A 26,528-nucleotide genomic window follows, 5' to 3' on the forward strand; every position below is an offset into this window, starting at 1 on the left:
GCCCCCCGCCCCTCGGTTCCTATCTCGGGCCAGATGAATCCAGTCCGTACCGCCCCATCCTAATTCTCTAAGATCCATTTTAATATTATCCTATCACCTGCGTCTGGGTGTAGTTTTCTAGTTTTTTGATCAGATAAATAACTGTACGTAAAGTGTTCAAGAAACCATGTGTCGTGTAGATAGTGAGTTTTAGTTTGTCTTTTGGTCATAGTAGGTCAGAATTGTCGCTTCAGATGAAGTCCTCATTAATAAAGTTCTATTGTCATAATTTTCTTTTGTGTTCTTGTGACAGGTGTGTAGAGGTTTCGTTGTTTCTCTATATACAGTTGTCCTCTTCACTTTCTGTTATGAGACGTTAAGTTGAACAAGGTAGCGGGCACGTGGCATGCAAAGCCAGGACACCAGGCTCAAGTACTCCTACTTCGTGTGCATAGGCACGGGGCTGTATGAGGGTTAAAATGTCGCCCCTCACTACTGTGGGGTTTCGAAGATATTTTTGGAATTGCTACATGCCACTGGGTTTCAAACACTCCTCATCATTCCTCCCCAGTATTCCCCTGCTGAGTGCTGTAACTCTCAGCGTTTGGAAGAAAAAGCCCCCAAGTCAACTGTTACACATGTGGAATGCCTGTACGTCGTATACAGAGAAATGGTATCCATTTAAAGTTTAAATTTCAGTAATGTCATCATACGGGGCACGCGGTAGCATAGTTGGTTGAAGGGCTATGCTACAAGCCGGAAGGTCGCGGGTTCAAGTCTCGATGAGGTCATTGGATTTTTTTCAATTGACCTAATCCTTCCAGCCGTACTATGGCCCTGGGGTTCACTCAGCCTCTAGCAGAAATGAGTACCCGGAATTAATTGAATAATTTTCCTGGGGAGTAAAGCGCGGCCGGCGCGTAAGGCTGACAACCTTTGAGCCGATTGTCTAGATAATGTGGGACCCTCAACGTCTCACAATCCTATGGGCCTTCACGGCCTGGTACAGGGATAGCTTTACTTTTACTTTAATGTCATCATACAGAATTGATTAAGCGATGGATTGCCACATCAAGAAATTCTGAATACATCACAAGCAAACAGTTTTTAATGCTCCAGACAGACATGATAGAATAAACCGAACAGAATGCAAGAAACATTAAAATTATCGTAATGCGTGGGCCAGAATAACTGTTCTGCTATTGTGTATGGTAAAAGACCTACAGAAGAACGCAAGTTTGGTTTACGTTTTTAGTCGGAATGTAAAATAACAAAACAGCTTCTACGAGTACATGAAATCTGTGTGTAGCTTTTCGTTTGATTATGGCGACCTACGCACTTAGGACCACGAACTACATCGAACTTCTTGCCGGGAACTTGTTTAGTATAGATCCGTTACTGAAGCATACAAAACGCTGTATGCGTGCATATTTACATCTTTCCCAGAAACAGATCCCGAACTTTGTCTCTAATTTACAACAAGGCCATGCGGAAAGCTATTTCGCGTCGGAACATGTGACCTATGTCCCATACGTATACTTTGCACATTAACCGGCCCACATGTAGCAGGACCCGAAGGTTCAACACAAAAGCCTGACACTATCCTGAGTCAGTTCTAGTTCTATCCACCTCCAATCTATCTGCCTGAGATCTATCTTAATTTACCTATGTTGACCTGCAAATCATGATAAACCATTTCTCGTTAGGCAGTAACATAAATTGCGCATTTACTTAATTCCTTTTAGGTCCATGTGAATTCTTGAACAATTTGTTTTCAAGACAGTCATACAAATAGGAACTCAGAAACGAATTCTTTCGCTTGCATTGCTCGCGTGTTAAGAAATTCTTCCTTGATTATTTTCATGAGCCTTTCGGACTTCGTTTAAACTCTGATACGTTCTGTTAGATCGGTTTTCCTCTAACACTTGACGTAATATGTCTGACGCCATGGTTTTGTCTTGTTTCTGTTCTCATTTTACTTCTTTTTGCCCCCCCCCCCCTTATTGGGACGATATTGTCTAGTCTTTTTTATTATACTGCGTATTCTGCAGCACGTCTCTATACGGATTCATCTTTTTTGTTTTGTTTTGAAGGGGGAGGAAACTGCGATGGAATGAAAGTAGTTGAATATGTAGTTTTTAAAATGGTTTTTAAGTGGGTTGTGTTTTCTGATTTTTAACATATGGACATCTGAAAGAACTGATGACTTTATTCTCGTAAATCAAATTAAATCGAAACTATTTCCGAAGAGACTTCAGTCCGAACATCATTAAAAGTTTAACAGGGTTTTGTATGCAGTGTTGTTACCGGCGATGACTAAAACATGCTCAGGTGTATCACATCACTAAATCTATTTATTTTTATAATATTTGTAATTCTTGCAAATATATCCTTTCTCATTTCCACTTAGCCCGTGTATATTTCTAGCAACAAGTCTACTCAACTGGCAATGCAGAAATACGGAACGGGAAATATTTTACGTGTACTTGTATCATGAACCTAATGGAGTCCATCGCTGAAACCTATCATCAGCCAGTTCAGTCCACATCAACATAATATGCCTATATTTTCCTGTCCCATCTCCTAATGTTTCCTCCGAACGAGATTCTGTTTGTATTCGTAGTTCCTTGTCATCAGAGTTCCACATTTATCCCGCCCTGCCTCCATGGTTTTACTGTCTATACAATGTTGTGAGATATGTAAGGATTACGGAGTTCTTCATTATATAATTTCCTCCATTGGCATCGTCTTCACGCCTTTTTTTTTTGTGCTTTATTTTCAAATACTTGCAGTGTTTACATTTCTAGTAGTGTGGGGACCGAATTTCCTATCGGACCAGCGGGCCAAATGATGGTTGTACACATATCTGCGTGCAATAAGACATGTTTAATAATTCAACTGAATAGCAAGAGTGTATTCACTAACTTTTGCAAGTAATGCTTTACACATGTGAAACGTAAATTAAGCTTCTAGCCGGCAACATTAGAAATAATAACTCGCCAGTTATTTGTACTGAACCCTGTCCCGTAATTTTCATCATGATATGCGTGTCCTTATGGAGTTTGTGTTGGTGTTATGGTTGTTTCCGTAAACTCCTTGTTACGTGGACTTTGTAGTCTCGTAAACTTCAAGCAGTCTCATTTTCATTTTAATGCTGAGCACCAACTGGTTCTATCCCTAATTTATCTTCCATTTTCTTTGTTACTAAGCAAGAGATTGGTTTGTTTGAAATTTATTTAATGACATTATCAGCATGTCGCATGACTACATAATAATGGATATTGGAAAGGATCTGGAAGGAAGCAGTTGTAACCTAATTTAACGTAATGTTCCGGCATCTATGGGGGACTGAGGAAGAGTATGAAAACCCTCCTGACAGTCGGTGCCTTTGCCATAACCCGAAATTGACACCTCCAGAATTCAAGCCAGAATCGTCACCGCTTAACGCAACTTGCTCGATAGCGAGAAACTGCTCTTACGGCTTCAGTCGATGCGTGCCACATTTAACAGTTGTATCCATCGAAAAGATTGACATAACAACTGTTAAATGTGGCAGTTTTCGGACCAGATCGTAAGGTCCCCGTAATAAGACGCAAGGGCTATGTAGTTTTCCACCGAAAAGTAAAATAATTCGGTGCAGGAAGCGTTGATCCTGCGTTGTTTTTATTTGTACTACGGTTGCATAAATATGCATTGTTTGAGGTTCCTGGTCAAGCCTTTGCTTCTCTCAAATTTAAAACGAACCAAATGGCAAAAGAACATGAAGCCCATGGGAGGATTTATAAATGAGCAAAAAAAAAAACGAAATAATAATAATAATAATATAATACAAATTGAAATTTATCATGGTTTTCCTCAGCTCTTGTAAGCAAATTCATAGGCCTTTCACATCCTATACAATTTACTATTCATCAACCAGCCTGTCGTTCTACGCTCTACATGATTTTAGCTGCCGGCATTGAAAAGGGTCGTGAAATAAATCAGGAATAAAACATAAATGAAATAATTGATTTAATTTGTTTTGACAACAGCAATAATAACGGCCCAGACACCAAAACACCGAACGTGAGCTGTAAAAACATATTTTAAAACGTGATATTGGCCTGTGTCATTAGAAAGGTTTGATAATCTTTCATAAAATTTGGTTATGAAGTGTGTAAAATCTCATACAATATAAATACCACTAAAACACCGTGTGGCTGTTAGACACTACTAGAGTTATGAAGATGATGTCGAAGATGGTCATTATGATATAAGAAGAAGAAGAAGAGTGAGCACTTTGACTATGCTTTTGGCTGCATGTTGTCCAAATCTACAAAATCTTCCGTTTCTAATTAATGCTAGTGGGGTGGGACTGCGGCCACTTCTGGCCTATTGTACCAGCCCCAGATGATAGGTGAGGGTGATTGTGGAGCAATTGGTGGAATGAAGATTGGCAGGGGAAACCGAAGTACTCGGAGAAAACTTTCCCCAGTGCCACTTTGTCCATCACGAATCCCACTTGACCAGGCCGCCGCTGTGGGAAGCCAGCGACTAACCGCTTGAGCTATGGCGCGGCCCATACGTTTTTAACTACATTTCATTCTAAGATAGCAAGCCTGTTTCCCCTGAAGCCTTCCACACTTAAGTAGGTCGGAAGGCAGACGACGGCACGAACTCTGAACTGACGCCCCTTCCCTGTGGGTCTGTGGCACGAAGTGTACAGTGATGGATTACTGGGTTGGAAGTTACGGCTGCCAGTGTTAAAATATTTCAGTTTAGATGTATCGATTACAAGGAATAATTCAGAAATGTTAGTACTAATTGGCACATTAAAGAAGAGACGCTTTTGCAGCGAAGTTGATACATTGAATCGCCATGGAGTGTGTCAGATTCTCTAACGCCTGAATAATTTTGCAGTCCAGTATGCTTCCGCCTTAATTGGCCATCTTCATCAACATCAATACTAAAGGAAACGTTCTGTAATTTACACGAAATATTCGAGTTATTTAAATGATTCCTGGACGTAAATCATCAAAACTTTTAAAATTAATAGTCTGACGAATTCAGTGATGGACGGAAGTAGATACTATATATTGTTTCTTTTCCCAACGCAGTTCCAGAGGCAGTGTTACCTGTATGTATGACAGTCTCACAGTCGTCCTTAAAATTTCCATGAAGTGTCTTGAAGCTTCTCTGTGTAGTGGATTATGTAAGTGGAAGCGCTGATATCAACACTTTATCACTGACTTACCATATACAGGATATACAGTTAGATTTAATTTAAGTCTGGCTACAGATCCAGAGGTCCGGGTTCGATTCCCGGCGCTACCAGATATTTTCTGAGAAGAAATGGGTCTGGAACGGGGTCCACTCAGCCTCGTGATGATAATTGAGGAGCTATTTCAAGGAAATAGCGGCTCCGGTCTAGAAAACCGAAATTAACGACCTAGGGATTCGTTGCGCTGACCACGTGACATCATCTGTCCGCTAAAGTTGGTATTAACTTCGCCGAGAAGCGGCGGTCGCTCGGTCGGTATAGTTCGCTTGCAGACTAAAACCACGGAGTTTGTTTTGTATTTTTTTTTTGTTTTGATTCAGATATTGTAAATTATTTTATGTAAATTAAGTAAGGTTTTCTTTGGTAATGGTTGCCAGAGAAGATGTTGCAGACGTGTTGGGCACTAAGGTAATATAGTCATCAAGAACGGGATATACGTACTGGCAGTTTTATGCTTGTCTTAACGTAAGTCGTGTAATGGCAATACTGACCTTTTTCAGATTCGATTCATACACTTAGCTGTTATGTCCAAGGGCATTTTTATATAATGTGGCATATTTGCTCAAAACAAGAACTGTGAAGCCAGAGAAACAGCCATTGCTGGCGAACGACCCTGAAACAACATTCGCTGCTGGGCAACGGATTCTTAATGAGCAGGTATATGCGATCGTTACTGGGTAACGCCCTCACAAATTGACAGATTCCCACGTAAAGGATTTGACTAAAACAATGGAGGAACTGTTGGGGTTGTATTTTCTGCGGGTTTCTTGTCAAAGGGGACACCAGTCAGTTGAACGTCAGTCTGTGAAGAGAAGACTAGGAGGTTCGTGTGAAATGGCCGCCAGCCCGGAAATTAGCCAGTTGAAGCACTGTCAGTTGTAAGGGAGTCTGTGAAGAGATGACCATGGTCAGTGCAGGATTCCCACTGTTAGAAGCCGTTACCAGAGAACGCCTGGTGAAGACACGGCAGACTGAAAAGACTTAGCATGTGCTGTACTGATTTCTAAAGTGTGGAAATCAGCAATGGCGTAATAATAATTGTAGTCACGAGTTGTGTGTTATAGCGGTCAATAAATCCAATTTCCAATCCAAAACTCCGTCGAGAGTCATTCATGCATGTGACATATGTTCATGTAGCGCTTCGGTTTCTTCTGTCTCTAGAAGGAATTCCCTGTAAACAATGAACAGGAGGATGGGTGAACTGCAGGACCGGTATGGAGAGATAGAGAGAGAGAGNGGGGTAATAATGTGGACATCGTAGATGTAAAACTGCCGGATTTACAGAACGTGTTGAATAATTATTTTACACACCGGCCATGAAGAAATTCAGTCTGCAGCACGTGTGTAGCTATATTTTAACACACGAGGCGTAGACCTCAGTGGGTTTACGACTCAAGGGCTGACAGATACAGAGCCTTAAAACCTGGCTTGGGTACAAGGTACTTTATTTTTAAATTCAAGGTCTGTAAGACCGTTTTGTTTTCCGTAAGTCAGACGTACTCTCGACTGTCATTATTGTTGCGTTCCTGTTGGACCGCTCGTTGAAAATTGATTAATCAGAGATTGTGAGATGGGCTGGAGACGTAGAACGCACGGGAAATATGACAAATTCATACGCAGTTTTAGTTGGAAGAACTGAAGTGGCCATACAGATTGAGAGACCTAAGCGTACATGAGATGATGATGTTGAAAGGCTCGTAAGAAACAGTATGATAGAAAATGGTTTGGATCCATCTAGGATCCAATGGGGACTCTTGAGAGCACGGAAGAGATCCTTCTGGTTCCGTAAATATATGGGAACGTGTTACGAGCTAAGTGAGCTCAAGCTGTTGGGCTGTAGACTTCTACCACTGAAAATATAATTCTTCATGGTTCTATTTGTAAAGGTGTATTTGCCTGCGCCTAAACATCATGCCATTAAGTCGAATATGTACAGATCCACACACCCTTAAAGGGGCGAAACTAAAGAACAATAACAGTTGAGTAAATTAACTTGTACTATTTAGGAAGACTGTTAGCAACTAACGTGATGATGTAGTGATTACTACAACCGAAACTACAAGTACTACAAGCGCGTCGGGTAGGTACCGGTTCTGAACTGGAAAACCTTAGTGTTTCGGATAGCTGCCGTGTATAAATAGAATGTCCTTTAGCAGAGAAATTTATATATTTGGGAAGGCGAAGCTAAGTAAGCAAGCCAGCTCTCAAGGAGACTTGGCGCTTGCATTTCGAAACATTGAACTTAAGGTTTCGTGCCAATAGACTTGCAGTTTGCAGTTCAGCGTAGCTCTAAAGAGCGTATCTTAACATGCAGATCTGCTCGGTCTCCGCTCTTGTACAATACGTCATGCAGTCACATGCTACCAATTCATTTGTGTATCAGTTTCTTCCAGCTACGTGTTTGCCTCGTACTTACTGTAAATTTGATGAATGTGATATTTTCTCGCGGTCGTTTAGAAATCTTATTTTAAAGTACACGGGTAAAATACGGAGTCGAGATAGCGGAGTCTGTATAGCGACTGGCTACAGACTGGACGACCAAGGAGTCGGAGTTCGAGCCTCGGTAGGGTCTTCTCCACGTCGTTCAGGCCGGCTTTGGGGCCCACAAAGCCTCCTATCCAATGGGTACCGTCGGCAAAACGGCGGGGGGTGAAGCTGATCACTCACCTCCAACTACTGCCTAGGTCAATAAAATATGGATCTATACATCCACTCCCCCATACGTCTTCATGGCGTAGTGCTTAATTAGTTAAGCACAGGGACAACTTTACTTTTAACTTCCATGTACATGATTTAACCGTGTATGAAGCGAGTCCCTCTCTGTATTATCATGCGCAGTAGCAAGTTCTTGCATAAAGGACACGTAATCTAACCTAATGTCCATGGTACTTGCCGGTTAGGTTAGGCTCATATTTGTGGTTACAACGCTTCTCTGTGTAAAGTGTATCTTGGTAAGTAGCTGTGTTATCAATATTTGAACATCGTCTGGGAGCCGACCTAAATTCCTTCACTATGCCATATTTTTCCAACCCCTGCAGTATACTTATCTAATCATGCCCATACTGGGTCTAGAAATTAATACCAGAAATAAATCGAAGCAGGAATATATTTTAATGGAAACACTTGGAGGTTAGAAGTAGCGTAATAATCGAAGTCAATTGACGAAAAATCGATTTGGGTGAAAAAGCCGGGATCATATGTTTATATATACATATTGCTGCCCTTGCTTGGAAGTGAGATCTTTATGCTAAAGTGGACCACCTGTCTTCAGACTGCTGGTCCATTAAAATGTGGATCTATACATCCACTCCTCCATACACCTTCATGGCTTAGTGCTTAATTAGCTAAGCACAGCGACAACTTTACCTTTTACATGCATGAAGTATCGTCTCTTATGAAATAGACAGCAAATTCAATTAGGCCTTTGCCGTATATAGGCCTAAAATATGTTTGCTGCATATATTTATCCAAGTCTCATGCAGTCGACTGGGACGTTTTTAATTCCATGGAGCACAGCTTTCCTTGTGAAGCTGATAGTGGCTCATTCAGGAAACCCATTCCCTTGTCTATGGAACCCGAAATTTCAACTTTTTTTTTTTTTTTTCAAATCGTGACACATGACAGCAGATTACTTAAGGAAAATAAATGTAGTAACATCCGGAATTTTTGCGACAGGTTTTAGAAAATCTCCAACGCACGAAATTTTCGACAAAGCAGACCTCGAAATGTCTTGCGTAAAAAAAAAAAAAGTTGTATAATAGAATTTCCTAAGGGGCAGTGTGTTCCCTGAGTGTGGGGCATTCGTATTTTGCTTTGTGTGCATGTGATATCTCACCTGATAGGAGACATGTAGGGTCACATCCATGTGAATTCTTCCAGCATTCTATTTTAATTCGCAGTACTTCGAATGAAGCATCATTCGTTACAAAACGAATGTAGGGTAACTTTTACAAAGGTCAGCTTGTATATACTGGCTCCGCGTTGTTTTGTGTGTGTGTGTGGGACAGAGAGTCAAATGGATACCAGCAAGTCTTCTCGAACGGGTGCCGTGCGTCCAGCCTTGCGACACGCCACTAGAATATCAAAGGCCTGCATGGAATTCCACTCGGCCAGTAAACCGTTTTTCCTTTCTACGACTTCTTGCAGCAAGAACGCGGGAATATGATGAAATAATTCAATGAGATAATTCTTCTGTCCTCCGCATTCCCCACCCATCAACTCTCCGTGCACTGTTTAGGGTAGTGGCTGTCCGACCGTCCACGTCGAAAGGAGCGCTAGAATTTTCTGCATATCCGAGAATCTCTGCGGTAAACCTTTGCATATACAATATTGTGTATGTGGGTATGACGTCACAAGGCCGCGATGAAGCTTTCGCATGCAAAAGTATTTTGATTCGCATATCACGATCAGGGAAAAGCGGAAATGGATTTGTTTGCCCACCTATTTAGTGCTTTGACTAATATCACATCAATTTAGAGGCAACTCATTATTTGTAATTACTCTCCTAGTTAACGTAAAAATCAACATTAAATAATTTAACAACAAATTCATCTATTTTAGTAGTTCTCTTCAAACTGTTCAAGCCGATCACTGAGGTAATACGGTTCCTCTGATGGATTTCAGATCCCGTTCTTGCTTAGGTAGCCTTTTATGTAGGTTACTTGTACTAAAATTAGAAAAGACAAAGTTGGACTTTATGCTTAAGCACCACGTCATGAAGGTGTATGGAGAAGTGGAGTTTTAACTACGTACATTCTTCGCCTTCGCATTAAGGCGTGTCCACATTACTCGTGCTCGTGTGACTCGCTATGCTCGTGAGTAATGTGGACGATATGACAAGTCACGAGACAAGCAAATTTTTAATTTTTAATTAAAAACTATAGTCAGTAAATTAAAATACGACTACAGCCTATACACACCACGAGTAAATATACCGATCCTCACGCGCCGAAGCCTGGCGAGAAACTGAAGTAGTATGGACGAAGATTTACGAGCACAAGTAAAAGCCTGGCGAGCACGAGCACGGGTAATGTGGACGCGCCTAAAGACGGAAGCGAGTGATCAGGTTTACGCTTTACCTCCGGTTAAATATTCGTCATTACATACCAAGAGACAGGGTGGACGCCTGAGTTTGTCTGCACGCGATAATGAACAGAAAATTTCCTGTCCCTGTCGGAAATCCAATCGCGGTCTTCGGGTACATAACCGGTTACTGTGGGAACAGAGAAATTCCGGTTTCCGGACGCCTGAATGTTTCGTACTGTGTTGTAGAGGAAGCTGCCTCTGTGCTAAGGCGACAGTTGCAAGCTGCTCGCTGCAAGTAAGGTAGTGTGCATGGAATTGATATTAAAGTTCAGTTCACATGATTACAATTGTATATTTCAAAGAACAATTGTTGATGTAGATACGCACCACCAGTGTTTACCTTTCGAAGCTGTTACGTGTTTACGGACGATGCTTATTACTGTTCAATGGATATTTTGAAAGTCCGATACCAAGTTTCTCAGCGGAGATAGATTTGGTGGCGTGCAAATTTGCAATTGCAGACAGAAGTTGAGGCGTGATAGCAGCGAATGACACACGCAACTCCCCTGAATTGATCTTTGTTCCTTCCATGATGCTATATGATGTCTGAGTTTGTCGTAGCGGCGAGGATATTGTGATCATCTGGGTTATGTGGTCACAACACTTCGGACAAAAACTCCCTCTCCGCCACTTTTGCTCCGAAGAGAGGGAATTTCTTGGTTCCAGCTGTACATATCACCTGCTCAAGAATGACCTTGCAGGGAGAGAGTTGTTTTCCGTCTCCCTGGCTACAATCCGGAATGTCGTGGGTTCAGGTCCCGATGAGGTCATTGGAATTGTTTTCAATTGACCCAGTCCTTCCAGCCGCACAATGGCCCTGGGGTCCACTCAGCCTCTAACTGAAATGAGTACCAGAAATATTTTTAGGGTTAAAGGGCGGCTGGGGCTTAGGGCTGACAACCTTACCGCTATCTATGAGCCGACTGTCTAGAAAATGTGGGAACCTCAACATCTCACAACCCTATGGGCTTCCGCGGCCTGTTACAGGGGTACCGTTACTTTACTTTACTTTACTTTACTTTACTTTACTCCCAGTTTTGCATCCTGTTGTGTGTGATGGTATTTCAAATGGGCCGCCTACATAACAATAATATCTACGAATGTAAACAGAGACAAGTCGATACTATTGTTATCACCATTCGTTTATTTTGCGATGGCCTTCAAGAGGCCATCATCAAGCGTACGTACAAGAATTCAGTTTTTTTTTTTTTTAATTCGCTTAGTGGGGGGCTGGAGTCCAGTTGGGTCCACTCGGCACGGCGGCCACTGATTGGCCTATTGTACCTGCCCCGGGTGATTATGATGATGGAGAATTTGGTGGAATGAAGATTGGCAGGGGAAACCGAAGTACTCGGAGGAAACCTACCCCAGCGCCACTTTGTCCACCACAAATCCCACTTGACCAGACCCGGGTTTGAACACGGACCGCCGCGGTGGGAAGCCAGCGACTAATCGCTTGAGCTATGGCGCGGCCCAGAATTCGGTCTTAGTTATTGAATTGTTTTTTAAAATGGATCCATATTAATACAATTTGTTTTATCGCCATCAAAAATAAAAAAAAAAAATGTACAATTGAGTATGGCTCTGGATAATTTTTGTCATTTTAATTGTCATAAAATTAGTCAGTATATGAAACCATTGAAAGACAGGAACCGCCTCTTGTGTAATCTGTATATATATATATATGCTGTGATATCCGTTTAAAATTGGCGGAAATTATTTTAATTTGTTTTATTATTATAACATTAGTTTCATGTTCAAGAGTATTTATAATATAAAAATGGTCACAAAATTGGGGCCAGTATAATAGGAGCACATTCATTGCGTTGTCATGACGTCTTTAGCTGTGGCCCAGGTTTAGCACTGCGAGCAGACGCATGGCATATTCTGGCATGGTTCTGTACTGCATAATTGATCATGAACATGTTATAGACAACCGAACACCATTCCTCAGAATATTAGTACTTCGTTTCCACAGTAGATAATAACATGTTATTTATATTACAATGGACAGTGCCCTGAAAATGTATTCAGTGAATACATAAGTGGTCAGAAGGGTTCCTTTACCTTACAATTGTCTCACTTAATTAACAGGACGTTATTATCAATGCCAAGGCTGGAAAGTGACTCGTGAGAAAACCCATATCGTGTACAAGCGTCCTGTCCTTATACAACTTCCTGTCCGTTGCCCAGTAAATCTGCGCATGGAGCTAAAGCCCGATGCAGAAGGTACCGGGTCCGAGAGAGCAGCGCCCCTGAATTAGAAAATTACTCTTGGAACCAGAGAGGCTCATGAAGAAATGGAAGTCCTGTTAACCGGTCCTTCCCTGTTTGCTTTTTTCCTCTTCTCTTTCTTCCACCCTATTTTCTTTCTTTTTTTTTTTTTTTGTTCCTTTAATTCTTTTACCTGGTTTCTTTGTCTGTCCCTTTCTTTCTTTCTTTTTTGTGTTTGTTTTTCTTCATCGTGTTAGTTTCTTTCCTTTTTCGTTTGTGTTTCTGTCTTCTTTCCTTCCTAATCTTCTTCATTGTTCCTTCTTACTTTGTTCCTCTCAAGCTCTTTATCTCCTGCTTTTGTATTTTGCTTTATAATTAGCGGGATGTCGGCTTCACTCCCATAGTAGCATCTGTTAAGAATAAAACAATGAAATGTTCAGTAACAGACTTCATAGGAATAAAAATTTTGCACTTTGTTATTGATCGGATTTCACTAATTAAAAACATCGTCTGTACAGACCTAAATGAAGAAACACTTGTGGAACATCTCTGTAAACAGTGACTTCGTCAGTACAGAGACTTCCTGAGGTATTTGAGTGCGTAGCTTTGGCTCCACTGAAATCCCTGCTTTTGAATAAAAACGCCCCCTTATCGTGTGTCGGGGTCTGCAGTGGTCCATCTTAAACACTGTTCATCTTCTCGTGAGTGCGAGGGCTTTGAACTTGCGGCGCTGCTAGATGTATGGGGGGCGGTGCGGTCCAGACAACGGGACTCGAGCGACTTGTTGACAGTGCCACACACACTGCCTAATCGCAACTAGAAGAGATTCAAGAGGAAAGCTTAGGTTTCTGGCTACCTTCGTGCAGTTCAATGTTTCTCAACCGATTGGACGCACCCCACTGTTGGGAGTTGTCGATCAGCTGGTGGGACGTGAGGTCTCGAATGTACTAATTCAGTCACATGACATTTCCACCTTTGCAAGTACAGGCTTATTATTATTATTACTTCACTACAGTAGTGTTTCAACTAACAGAACTATGTTGCTTTTATATAATAATAGAACTAAAATGTATAAAAATTGTTCCAGGCTCCAAGTGTTTAAGAATAACGAGATGGACCGAACATGTAGCATATATGGAATTTTGAGTAATGCATACAAAATATTTATCCTATAACCTGAATGCCTAGGTTAGATTGAAGAATAATATTAAAATATGTCTTGAAAAACACTGGTGGCTTGGATTCAATTGGCTCGGGATGGTGTCCAGTAGGTGACATTTGTGAACATGGTACTGGACCTTTGGAGTCGATGTAAGGGAAGGAGTTTCTGGATAACTTGACCTAGCTTTGACTACTCAAAAACTACTCTGCTTCATGCGTTTAGCCCTTATTAGATTTAAACATATTAAACTTCTGTTGAGGTTGCAGATGTTAAAACAGTTTCTCCTAGAACTCCAAGACTTGGGTAGACATGTTGATTTCACCTGCATCAAACGCGTTCTCGAAAAGTACCGTTCGTAAAATTCAGCAAAGATGATAAGGAGTGGCATTTACAGTAACAATATCGCATTGTGAAGTAACATATACGTACCGGGTCTGGTCAAGTGGGATTTGTGGTGGACAAAGTGGCGCTGGGGCAGGTTTTCTCCGAGTACTTCGGTTTCCCCTGCCAATCTCCATTTCACCAATTGCTCCACAGTCACCCTCTCCTATCATCTGGGGCTGGTACAATAGGCCAGAAGTGGCCGCAGTACAAGGGACTTAGTCCCACCCCACTAGCAATAAAGAAACACATACGTACTCCATGACCTGCACCACAGTACAGGAGACACTGCCGTGCAGATACTGTCTCGTTCCCTATTTTATCTCCAAGGGATTTTTTTTATTTGACCGTAGGACCTGTTGTATCTCCGGCCAGATACTTTATTGATAGCCTGCCAAGTTTCCCATAGCAAGAAGTATCAGTTAAATTCTTCACAAATTAAGTTTTGAAAACAAGTTTCAAGATAATTATAAAGCGTTCTGACGATGATCTAGAACACTTGGGATTACTGAGTTTTTGAACTCCGTACATCGCCTTGTGTTCTGAAAACCCCTAGGTGCAGTGATTGAGGCTACCTTTTTCTAACAAATCCAGCAGAGTAGGTGTTTCCCATCCTCTTACCTGAAGACGGAAGCAGGTCCAGTTTCCGGAACGTCGTGTTCTTTAGAATACCAGACAGTGGAGTCCAAAGTCATCCCGAAAGTTTCAATTGAAAGGATTATATTTTATTTAATTTATTTTCTTGTACATGTACTCCAGCTGTCTTCTATCGCCAAAGTTATTTCGATTCCAGGCTTGAAAAGGGTTCGATCTTTCTAGGAATCTTAATTGCGCAAAATACTAAACATTTATGATGAAACAAATATGGAGTCGTGAAGCGTGTAATTATTTATATCAAGTGTTAAGAGCCGGATGAAACGAATTTCATTTTATTTCCACCAGCTGTTCGGAGGCGTAACTTGTATTTCCTCTGCTTACAACACATTATTGTCTGACTGGTATAAAAATTGCACTAGTCTGTATTTAATGAAATATGAATGAAAGTTGTACAAACATGTACACTATGCTACTATAGGGCATTCCTGGTAGTCTGCCCAGACTATAACGAATGGTTGTTTTCAGATGTAATGTTATTAGTGCTGTCTGCTAAGCGCATGAACTACAACTACTTGGAGGCAAGATTATTCTTGAGTAGCTGGTTAAGAAACTCTCACTTCTCCCTGTTGAACCTTGCCGTGGCTCACTTTAATGCAATTCACAGACTATATTTAAGTTATATTTCAGTATTTTTTCTCAGTCTTCACCAGGGGCTCTCATACGATTTCTTGCCAGCACATTGCCTCTTCCCCCCCCCACCATCACCTTTCCTGTGACATTGCAAAAATCTACCCACTTGCCAAACCCTGTGNGAGAATATTTGGACCGAAAAGAGATGAAGTGATAGGAGGTTGGAGAAAACTGCATAATGAGGAGCTTCATAACTTGTACTCTTCTCCAAGTATAATTAGAATGATCAAGTCAAGGAGGATGAGGTGGGCAGGTCATGTAGCAAGAATGAGGAGAGGAGGAATGCGTATAGGATATAATTGGGAAAGCCAGAAGGAAAGAGACCACAGGGAAGACCAAGGCGTAGGTGGATGGACAATATTAGAATGGATCTTAAAGGGATAGGATGGGATCGTATGGATTGGATAGATCTAGCTCAGGATAGGGACCAGTGGAGGGCTCTTGTGAACACGGTAATGAACTTTCGGGTTCCATAAAATGCTGGGAAATTCTTTAGTAGCCGCAGAATCGGTGGCTCCTCCAGAAGGGCTCAGCTCCATGAGTAAGTAAGTAAGTACCTCTTCTCCCCACCCCTTGTTTATTCTTTGCTACTACTTACGCAATATACTCGCACCTACACTCAGTATCTGGTTGCCTAACTTTGTTCGCATCCTAAGGACGCGCCATACCATGGTGACAAAGACTTAGATTAATATGGAGAGAACGGACTGCTAACTAAAATTCTTGTGATGTCTTAGTTACATAAGAATAGCAATGACTTTCTATATCCTAACTTACAGTTGGCGTTTGAAAGGTGTTAAGACACGTTGCATAAAACAAATATGCAAAATTGAAGAAATGTTAAAAGAAATCAGCCGGGATAGCGTAGTGAGTATAGCGACTGGCTACGGGCTGGACGACCAAGGAGTCGGGAGCTCGAGTACCTGTAGGGGCAAGAATTTTCACTTCTCTATGTCGACTAGACCGGCTCTGGGGTCCACCCAACCTCCTACTCAGTGGGTACCGGGAACTTTTTCCCCGTGGCTAAAGCGGCAGGGGCGTGAAGCTGACCACTCACCACTAACTGGTGCCGAAGTCAATAAAATGTGGTTCTATACATACACCCTCGAAACGTCTTCACGGCGTAGTCTTAATTAGTTAAGCACAGGGACAACTTTTAACTTCCATGTACATGATTTAACCGTGTATGTAGGGGATCCCTCTCTATATTACGTATCATACGCAGTAGCAAATTCGGGATTATATTTATGTATTCACGTATACATATTGCTGCTTTTGCTTGGAAGTGCAGATCTTTATGTTAAAGTGGACCATCTGCCTCCAGACTGCTGAGCGGATAAACCTTTCACTTTTCCCGAATCTTGATCAACAGCCATTCGCATTACGGATCACTGCGCAGAGGTAGAATTTATGTTTTCCTTTGTTTCGTCAAATAAGTTTCAGATAAGCGTTGAAGATGTTAGAGAGATCTCTATACCGTATCAAATAGCCTTCTTTTTAAAACCCGGCGTTTGTAAACGCGGTAACATTCACATCGATGTAAGAATTTTGTTTGATACATAGTAACCACTAGAGGCACGCGGTAGCGTAGATGGTTGAGGCACTTTGTTACAAGCCGGAAGGTCGCGGATTCCCTTCTCGATGAGGCCATTGGATTTTTCAATTGACTTAATCCTTCCAGTCGCACTATGGCCCTGGGGTTGACTCAGCCACTATCAGAATTGAGTACCAGGAACATTCCTTGGAGGAAAAGGCGGCCAGCGCGTGAGGCTGACCTCACCTCCATCCTTGAACCGATTGTCTAGAAAATGTGAGAGCCTCGACGTCTCACATCCCTATGGACCTCCATGGCCTGTTACAGGGATAACTTTACTTTCTTTTTTTAAATTTGGTCAATTACTTTTAATGTATTTGGTATCCAAGCCAATTGCTCAAGGAAATGGGGCATGACAAGGATGAAGTAAACCAAAAGTAATGGATGTATTATATAACAGGAGCTGATCACAGAGGCGCGCCGCATGTACTGTCTTCGCTCGCTTGGAAACGGGGATCCTGGGTTTGAATCCCACTCAGGGCATGGATGTTTAGTTTGTGTGTGTGCGTTTTTCTGTGTTTGTGTACAGGTAGAGGCCTTGCGACGAGCTGATCACCCGCCCAAGGAGTCCTACCGAATGTGTAAGATCTAGAAAAACCGAAGCGAACGGAGAAGTTCATGGAGATAGGCCTAGGCCCACTGGGGCTGTAGCGCCAAGGAAAAAAAATTGAAATCAAGGAGCTCCTAATATGCTTGATATGAAGGAGAACATGTATCCTTTGGTTTTCTTTCTGTATGGAATACAACAAAGAGGAGGGTGCCAGGATGGACATTTAGAAGTTAATTTCAAAGAGCGAATGAAATTAAAGTAGCTGAGGTTCGAGTAAGTGGCGAGCTCCTTTGTCAGAACTGTTTAGTTGTTTAAATAATCCGTGCCTGCTCTGTTAGTTTTTCAGTCAGTTTTATTATTGCTAGTGGGGTGGGACTAAGTCCCTTGTACTCCGGCCACTTCTGGCCTATTGTTCCAGCCCCAGATGATAGGTGAGGGTGATTGTGGAGCAATTGGTGGAATGAAGATTGGCAGGGGAAAGCGAAATACTCTGAGAACCTGGCCCAGCGCCACTTTGTACACCACAAATCCCACTTGACCAGACCCGGGATCGAACCTGGGCCTCCGCGGTGGGAAGCCAGCGACTAACCGCTTGAGCTAGGATTCGGCCCTTCAGTCAGTTAAAGGTTCGTCTGTACCAGTAGGTGCTGAATGTTAATGCAGCGAACTGCTTGTGTCGTACAATGCAGTGATTCTGGATGAGGAAACTGCTTACGTAGGTGACCTGCTTCAAGGCTACATATTGGAGAAGGTCAAAGGGATATCGGTTAGAGCTTACGGATGTCACAATGCTGTTTACACGCATGGTTTCTGATTTTGGTCTCGACTTACAGCAGAAGTACATACGGGAAGGGGACGTACCGTATTTACCCGAATATAAGTCGAGCACCCCCACCCCCAAATACCCCAATAGAGGTCGCCTTATTAAACATGAAGCTGACTGGGAGAAGTAAGCCTCATCTCTAAGTGATACATTCAATTTTGTTATATTTTAGCGTCCTGTTGCACTGATTTAAGTCCATGATTTGCGAGGGAGAGAAGGAGTTAAATGAGTGTATGCACTGCAAGACGGATTAAATAAATCATGCATTCAATTTTGTATATATAAAAAAAACTTTTCCCCATTTAATTTATTATTGTAAAAATAGGGTTGCCTAATGTTCGAGTGTATACGGTACCTGTGTAAGTACTTTTGTGGCCCTGCCGATATTAATTGAAGTGCTCAGAAGACTTGTCTTCAGGGAACACATTTTTGTTTTAACTATCGCTGCACAAGCCTGAGAGTGACCTTTACACTCAGCAATTCACCTAATTCACATCCTCGCAATCTCTTTGGATTCCTTTTTAATATCATTTTTCATTTACGTACTGATATACTAAAATTTCATATATTTATTTTTTACTCCAAAATTCTCATGATAATGACAGAATAAATGCAGACTGAAGTAACAGTCTCAATGAAAAGAATGTACAAGGTTCATTAAAACCACTGACGTAGAATCTGCACTAATGAGCACGCTATGTCCAGTATTTCTTTTCATTCACTTTCTTTCAGCAAACTTATATTTTCATATTCCTATTTCAGGATTAGTGGGTGTGGAACGGGGTTGAGGAACTATTTGAATGGAAAAGTAGCGGCTCCGGTCTAGACAACCGAAATTAAAGGCCGTGGGGATTTGTTGCGTTGCCTACGCGACATCCTCTATCCGCTAAAGTTGGCACTAACTTCGTTGACAAGCGGCGGTCTCTCGGTCGGTATAGTTCGCTTGCGGACTAAAGCCACGGAGTTTGTTTTGTTATTTCAGTGTAACCAGTTTCGTAATGTTTAAATATCTCAATGCGTTTATAATTATCCTTTGTAGTCGTCCTATGAATTCCAGGCGCAAAGTATAAAAGATGAAGCTCCTCGTTACTGGATTTTTCTGCTGCCACAAATGTCGAACTGAGGGAAGCCAGTAAACATTTTTTATTCAGAGGGCTAAAACAAGGGGATATTTTAACCCAGCACTTTTTAAATTCTCCTCTAGAGTTTTTTTTTTCAGAGAAGTCCAAGACTAAGGAAGGAGTGGACTGGAATGGCCTAAATATCAATCTCATAAATACTAATGATGATAATGTAGTGAGCGAGAACATAATTAGCATAAAGAAGAGCGCGAAATGGGCGGGACCTGTAGCTTGCATGGTGGATATGGTAAATGCATAATGTGAGGTGTATACTCATTGCTAGGCAACGGATCAGTAAACACGCCTAAAACAATACGGGAAAATAGAAGACAGTGTTTTGCTTGGAATCCTCCCCTAAGCTATGTAACGGGACGTTCAAAGGGAGCAGTTAGTTGTTGGCAGACGTGTAGAAAGTTCGGCTGAAGAAGAGTTCATTTGAGTCAGTTGTTGCCAAGAATTTGGTGAAGTTCTGGAGATGTCAGTTGAAGAAGATTTAGAAGAAATGGCAGGAAATGAAGTGAGCGGTGCAAAAAGCTTTGATGATTTGAAGTAACAGCGAGACTTATAAATCCGTTGCCAGGATACGACTAGTGAAGACTGAGAATCCTAGTGCGTGTGTAACGGTGAACTAGGGTGTGTAAATCAGCGATAACGCTGTATTAGCTGTAGTCCCGAGTTGTGAATGTATAAGATGCAATAAATCCAATCCAAAATGAGTCTTGTAAGTCACGCACAAACCCCTACACGTGATTGAAGGGAGGCGTAGATAGGAGCATGATATTAAATACAGTGTGTGTGGACTGCATATAACTGGCTTAAAATAGGATCCAGTAGCGGTTTCTTTTGACGAAGAACGAAAATGCGTAACGCTTAGATTCACGACTTGTGTGTGCAGTTATGGAGTGACACTTAAGCAGGTATAGTTGTACTGGCTTTGTTTACCTCCCTGAAGTCTGAAAGACCACGACCGCTTCTTCTGATCCCAACGCCATGCCAATTACTTTCACAATCCCATAAAGCGTTCAGTAAAAGTACAGTTTTCGAAAGTGGAAAGGAGTGTGTGTTGATGCGGGTATCCGAGACGTGGGCATTCACCTCTCGTAACGAGGCGGGCTACCAATCTAACGGTCGTTAACTGTACACGGATCGTGCTTATTGTCTTCCACTAGTGCCTTAGTACGGCCACAGCACATGGCATTGCAGTTCCTGTCTCATTCCGAGCATTAATGGCGTTTGTAATGTAGGAATTTGTACTTGAGCACTTAGTATCGAAACACAGGACGAAGTTCAGAGGAGACGAGATTGTCGGTAAAATTGAGTCATCTTGTAGCTGTAAATGCAGAAATGAAGCTAGGCGTTCCATCAGCTATTAATATAACGGCGAAAGGACAGTATTATGATGGACTTTGGTGGTGAATCGCGAAATAATCAGAAGTAAAGTCACGGCCTATTTCAGTACAGTATCCTAGCTTAGGCTAGAAAACCCGTTTAATATCTCAGAATAATCTCCAGTGAATACTGACCTGATGACCTTAGAAAGAATGTGCCAGTATGTAAGATTTGAGGCTTTCACGGCGGTNAACTACTGGCACATTGAAGAAAGCAGTCTTCTGGGGTTTGGCACCGTGTATATGTGGTGTTAACCGACGTTTCGGAGGAACGTATCGCCTCCATCTTCAGGGTAGAAGAAAAAATATAAGAAATCTGCAAGCGAAGAGACCGTGAGAACCGGTAAAAGCAGACTGCAGACAGCAGATTTCTTATATTTTTTCTTCTACCCTGAAGATGGAGGCGATACGTTCCTCCGAAACGTCGGTTAACACCACATATACACGGTGCCAAACCCCAGAAGACTGCTTTCTTCAATGTGCCAGTAGTTTCAACATTAATTTAAAACTTTCATTCCTGCAATATAATCATTGTGGTATGTTGGATGGGCAGAAAGTATTTCAGTTTAGGAGAACGTGGTGGGAGGGACATGTAGCACGTATTGGAGAGATAAGACATTCGTAGAAAATTTTAATCAAAAGGTCTGAAAGGAAGAGCTCATTTCGGAGAGAGGTCTGCGTAGGTGGGAGGTAAAAAAAAGGTAGATAAAGCTGTCCTTGTAACAGGACATGGAGGCCCACAGGGTCTGAGACGTTGAGGGTCTCACATTTTCTAGACAATCGGTACACAGATGGCGGTAAGGTCAGCCTTACGCGCCGGCCGCCCTTTACCCCAAAGGACGATTCCTGGTATTAGTTTCTGTTAGAGGCTGAGTCTACGGAGTCTGAGTCCAGTCTGCGGCTGGAGGAATTAGGTACATTAAAAAAGAATCCACCTCATCGGGACTCGAACCCCACGACTTTCCGGCTTGTAGCATAGTGCCTCAACCAATTACGCTACCGCGTGCCCCCGATATAGGTGAGAGGATAATATTAAAACGAATGTTAAAGGAGCGGGACGTGAAACTGTTGATTGGATTATACCTGGCACACTGCGTTGTGCTGAACGTGACGGGTAGGACTGTGGTTGGCCCTGGAGTTACCTTGGTGCGCGAGGAAGTCCGTGATACGTTGTCCTAACTCTGAATTCTAATGATGGCGGATACGTGGATTTCTTCTCATGGTCATATTTAACGGGGTGGGGAAGTCGCTAAGAGGCAGGAAGGCTAGCAAATATTTCAGTTGAAGTGCATATTTATTTGACACAGATGAGTAGTCAGTTCATACGTTTGCAACACTATAGAAAAATTGTAAATTCTTCACTTTTCATAACACCGCTATAACAGTGTGATTCTCTAGTTAGGAAACCCAAATATACATTTTCATTTTTGTATGGTTCTCCATGAAAATTGACATGACGAAGCTTACATCTATTAAAGCAGAACAATCACACCCCTCAACGAAGTAGACTGTACTCGTGATGTTGAGAGGTGACCGCCAAACAGGCGTTTGACAGTGCAGAGCGATTGCGTGTGCCGCAAACATGCATTCAACTAAACAGCGTATGTTTATTTTTCGTAAATACTGCCGAACGGCTTCATTTAAACAATGTCGGAGGGCATATAGGATTAAAAATGTGAAGGAAGTGTACCGACAAAATCCTACATTCACAAATTGGTGATAAAATTAAAGACAACCGGAAGTGTTTTGACTCGACACGCAGGAGCCGGAAGATGTGTGATCGCAGGGTGCAAGATATAAGAACATGTCAGTTTTCATAGGTGAGTGAAGAGGTTATCGAGGCATGGTCGGGTTTCCTAGCGAGAGAATGACTCCGTACTTTCCGCAGTCTGTTAGATTAAACAGTAACAGTAATTTGGAACGCTGCACTTATAATTTGGCAGCATCCAGAGAATTGGATGGACGCGTATCTACTCATATAGAGCACAAGCATGCGCTTAAGAGGTTTGCTACTGGGGTGGGACCAAGTCCCTTGCACTGCGGCCACTTCTGGCCTATTGTACCAGCCCCAGATGATAGGTGAGGGTGATTGTGGAGCAATTTGTGGAATGAAGATTGGCAGGGAAACCGAAGTACTCTGAGAAAACCTGCCCCACCGCCACTTTGTCCACCACAAATCCCACTTGACAAGACCCGGGATCGAACCTGGGACGCCACGGTGGGAAGCCAGCGACTAACCGCTTGAGCTATGGCGCGGCCTTCAAGCATGCGCTTACTTCGCCCCCATTTCCCTTAGCTATCTCATGGGGGGGGGCATTGAAAAATAGCAGTTCAAGTTACAAGACTGGGATAGGACCAATCCTTTTACAAATTATGACAAATATAGTTAAAATAACGCAATTTTCGGGCGCCGGTGTTGCTTTCCCATTCAGAGTATGAACGGTCATAGGATTCTTCTGATTCAGTGGCGGACTCTTGTGATCACGAAATGAATCCTTAGGTTTCATAAAGGGGAGAGGCTGAATTTCTTGAGTAGGTGCACCATGTAAGCTTCTAAAGAAGAGCTGTTCACCACGGAGGTAATATTAGCCTGGTTTTAAATGTGTTGTGACTGAGTTGATTACGGGAAACAATCACTCGTTGAGACTTTCGTTTTCAGTTCCGCTGTATGTGATGCATACTGCTGAATGTTGAACGCCGCTAATACAAATTTCGTCATTGAACACGGTCCTTATCTTGTGCCATTCACTTCTAACCCTCACAGCCTACTTCTCTAATGTCAGTTTTAATATTATCTTCGTATCTCAATCTTGATGTTCCCAGAAATATCCTGTACGGATCTCACCGCACTCGTTCGTCACTTCCTACATGTTGCTTTTTTTTTTTTTCAATGGGTCTTCCAGCCCATTCAGGGCCCAGGCCTCTTATTCAGTTCCGTAATCATTTTTCACAGACGGTAGGACTCCTTGGACGAGTGATCAGCCCATCGCAAGGCCTCTACCTAAACACAGGGCAACACAAACACAGAATAAACACACACACACCAAACATCCATGCCCTGATTGGGATTCGAACCTACGATCCCAGCGTCCAGCGGGTGAAGACAGTTCATGCCTTAGACCGCGCGGCTACTGTGACCGGGCCGGTACATGTTATTACCCAAGAATAATTAGATGAATTGTAAAAATCACGAACTCTCTTGTTAAGCACCAAAACAAACATGATATATGGTTAAGTATAACCATAGCAACATGAATACACTCATAACAGCATGACAACAGAAATACAGCTGCAACAGCAACTGAAGTAGGGCGTGAAGCCAAAAGTACTTTAATGCAATGATAAGATAAACAGTAGTTAATCAAACCTGAAGTTACAGAATAAAGCACGGAATTTATTAGATAAAAATGGAGTGGCATTACGTAAATTTAATCTACTTTTCGACCCAGAGTGCGCCGTACGTTTTGTAGACAACCCTGTATAAATACGTTTGAGTTTCCTGCCGGCGCAACAGTAACGGATAATGATGAAAATAGAATTCACTGACTTTTTGATGACGACGCATCAGTCCCCATCATTGAGTGAAGATACCAACCTTGTTCCCATACTTGATGGAGCCCACGAGAAAATAACACAAGTCAGAATTTACCTCTGTTATTTAAAGGTATTTTAATAATATAAAATTATTATTAGCATTAAATATACCAAACGCAGTCCCGTAGTATATAATAGGTTTGACGAACTAAGTACACGTCACAGAAGAAGGACTAGTGGTACGAGTTCACTCATGGGACATCACAACTCTCGGAGGCTCATATTTATGACCCTGTTTTGGCTTGTGACGCTGTTCTTGTATTATGAATTCTTGCGTGTTTAGAATAACCAAAAATAATTAATTATGGACATATTTTATTGACTTATGGAAATGGTACGTATCTACGTAATACAGAAGTCAAATAATAAAGACAGTAAAAAAACTATTTTTCTGTTCTTAGCGAACACGGTAAGTCTGTACTTTCAATGTATCTTGCTTTTACAACAAACGTCATGTGTCGTGTTATTTTTACCAATACTTTTGCTTAAAGCGAGGTACGACGATAGGAGGGGGTGGCAGATCACTGGCAGTTTTGTCACTAAAAAGTCGATCACAATCTGTTTGAAGTCGGACATGCCTGGTTTATAAGATTAAGGCTAGTATGTGAACTATTTTAACAACGTTGTAGCAGTAGTTTGGTAATGTTTAAGCATGAATGAACAACCGCTGAAAATATCCCCGTGTGTTTCAGAATAACAGGCCACATCTGTTAGAAATGTTGCTACACGAACTCGAGAAGGTATCTGTAAGGGCTGGCTAAACATGTAGACTGAAGTGAATAAACTAGAATTTTAGAACATTCCATGTACAAGTCATAGATTTCGTGGGTGTGTGAGGTAACTGTGATTGTGTTCGTTTGTTTTCAGCGTATGGAAAAGTGTTCCTGGTGCGGAAGAGGGGTGGCGTTGATCACGGGCGTCTCTACGCCATGAAGGTGTTAACCAAAGCTAGTATTATTCAGAAGAAGAAGACCACCGAACACACAAAAACTGAGCGTCAGGTGTTGGAGGCAGTACGCCAGTCACCTTTTCTCGTCACCCTCCACTACGCTTTCCAGACTGACGCCAAACTACACCTTATTCTCGGTGAGTACCAGAAAGTGCAACATTTAGTAAACAAGATTGGGAAGGTGTACGCCATAATATAGCAAATAAAAATCCTAGCAACTCTCTTTTTGCAGTTTACCAAGCTTACTTGTAACCGGTTTACATACGAAATTTCAGTAAAAGAAAAAATATAGCAGTCAAGCTCAGTTCACAAGATTTAAAAGTACGTGACGATGGTACATTACTACAAATATTATGTTTCTGGGCATTATCCATCGTCTTGTCTTTATATAAAAACCGTCCTTTTTATCTATCAGAACACAACGTTTCGGAGACTGGATTCTGTCTCCGTTCTCAGGTAGAAGCTACTCAGTTGGGCCCAATCGATACAGCTAATCCCTATCTCTGTAGATATTCCGTTTCCTGGCAATGCGTTGATCAATTCCGTTAAAATATTATCCTCCCATCTACACATATTACAAAGCGGTCCTTTCCCCTGGGGTAATCGAAACAAAATTTGAATAAATATTACTATCTTGTGCGATGTAACGCCGTATAGTTAGTTGAAAGTCAACTGGCATTTCGGAGGAATATATATTGCCCCATCTTCTGGGTCGACCTTGAAAATAGAGGCGACATTTTCCTCCGAAACGTCGGTTGACGTTCAGCAGACTACGCGGTGTTATATCCCAGATGTCAGTGCTCTTCATAACAACCGCTGTGAGAACATCAAATCCTGCAAAATTTTAATATATTTCTTGTTTTCCTTTGTTCTGTATGCCTTATGTAAATGTACGCCATTGGTGTTAACTGTAAATAAGCAAGATAAGTTAACATTTTCAAGATAGGAGTGATAACTTGACACATTGAAATATTAATACAGTACTAACGGCTGTTCGTATGAAGATCTATTTATTGAGCAGTCCAACCTTATTGTAGTAAAAGATGTTCGGCCCACTTCGTCGCAGGTAGCTTAAATTCTAAATTCCCATCGGAAAGCCAATATTCCAAACAGTCAGATGGCCAGATTACATTGATTTCAG

The 26,528-nt window shown here is 41.9% G+C and overlaps 1 protein-coding gene across 3 annotated transcripts in view; it reads left to right on the forward strand.

Annotated features, from left to right (window-relative positions):
- Nucleotides 1-26,528, forward strand: part of LOC111861334 (ribosomal protein S6 kinase alpha-5) — a 465,639-nt gene that overhangs the window by 341,843 nt on the left and 97,268 nt on the right. For all 3 annotated transcript variants that reach the window (XM_023845812.2, XM_023845813.2, XM_023845811.2), the window contains exon 3: nt 25,306-25,524. In XM_023845812.2, the coding sequence (XP_023701580.1) occupies nt 25,306-25,524 (219 nt within the window). The remainder of the gene's footprint in view (nt 1-25,305; nt 25,525-26,528) is intronic.

This window comes from Cryptotermes secundus, unplaced genomic scaffold, assembly GCF_002891405.2.
Source record: "Cryptotermes secundus unplaced genomic scaffold, Csec_1.0 scaffold230, whole genome shotgun sequence".
Lineage (NCBI taxonomy): Eukaryota > Metazoa > Arthropoda > Insecta > Blattodea > Kalotermitidae > Cryptotermes > Cryptotermes secundus.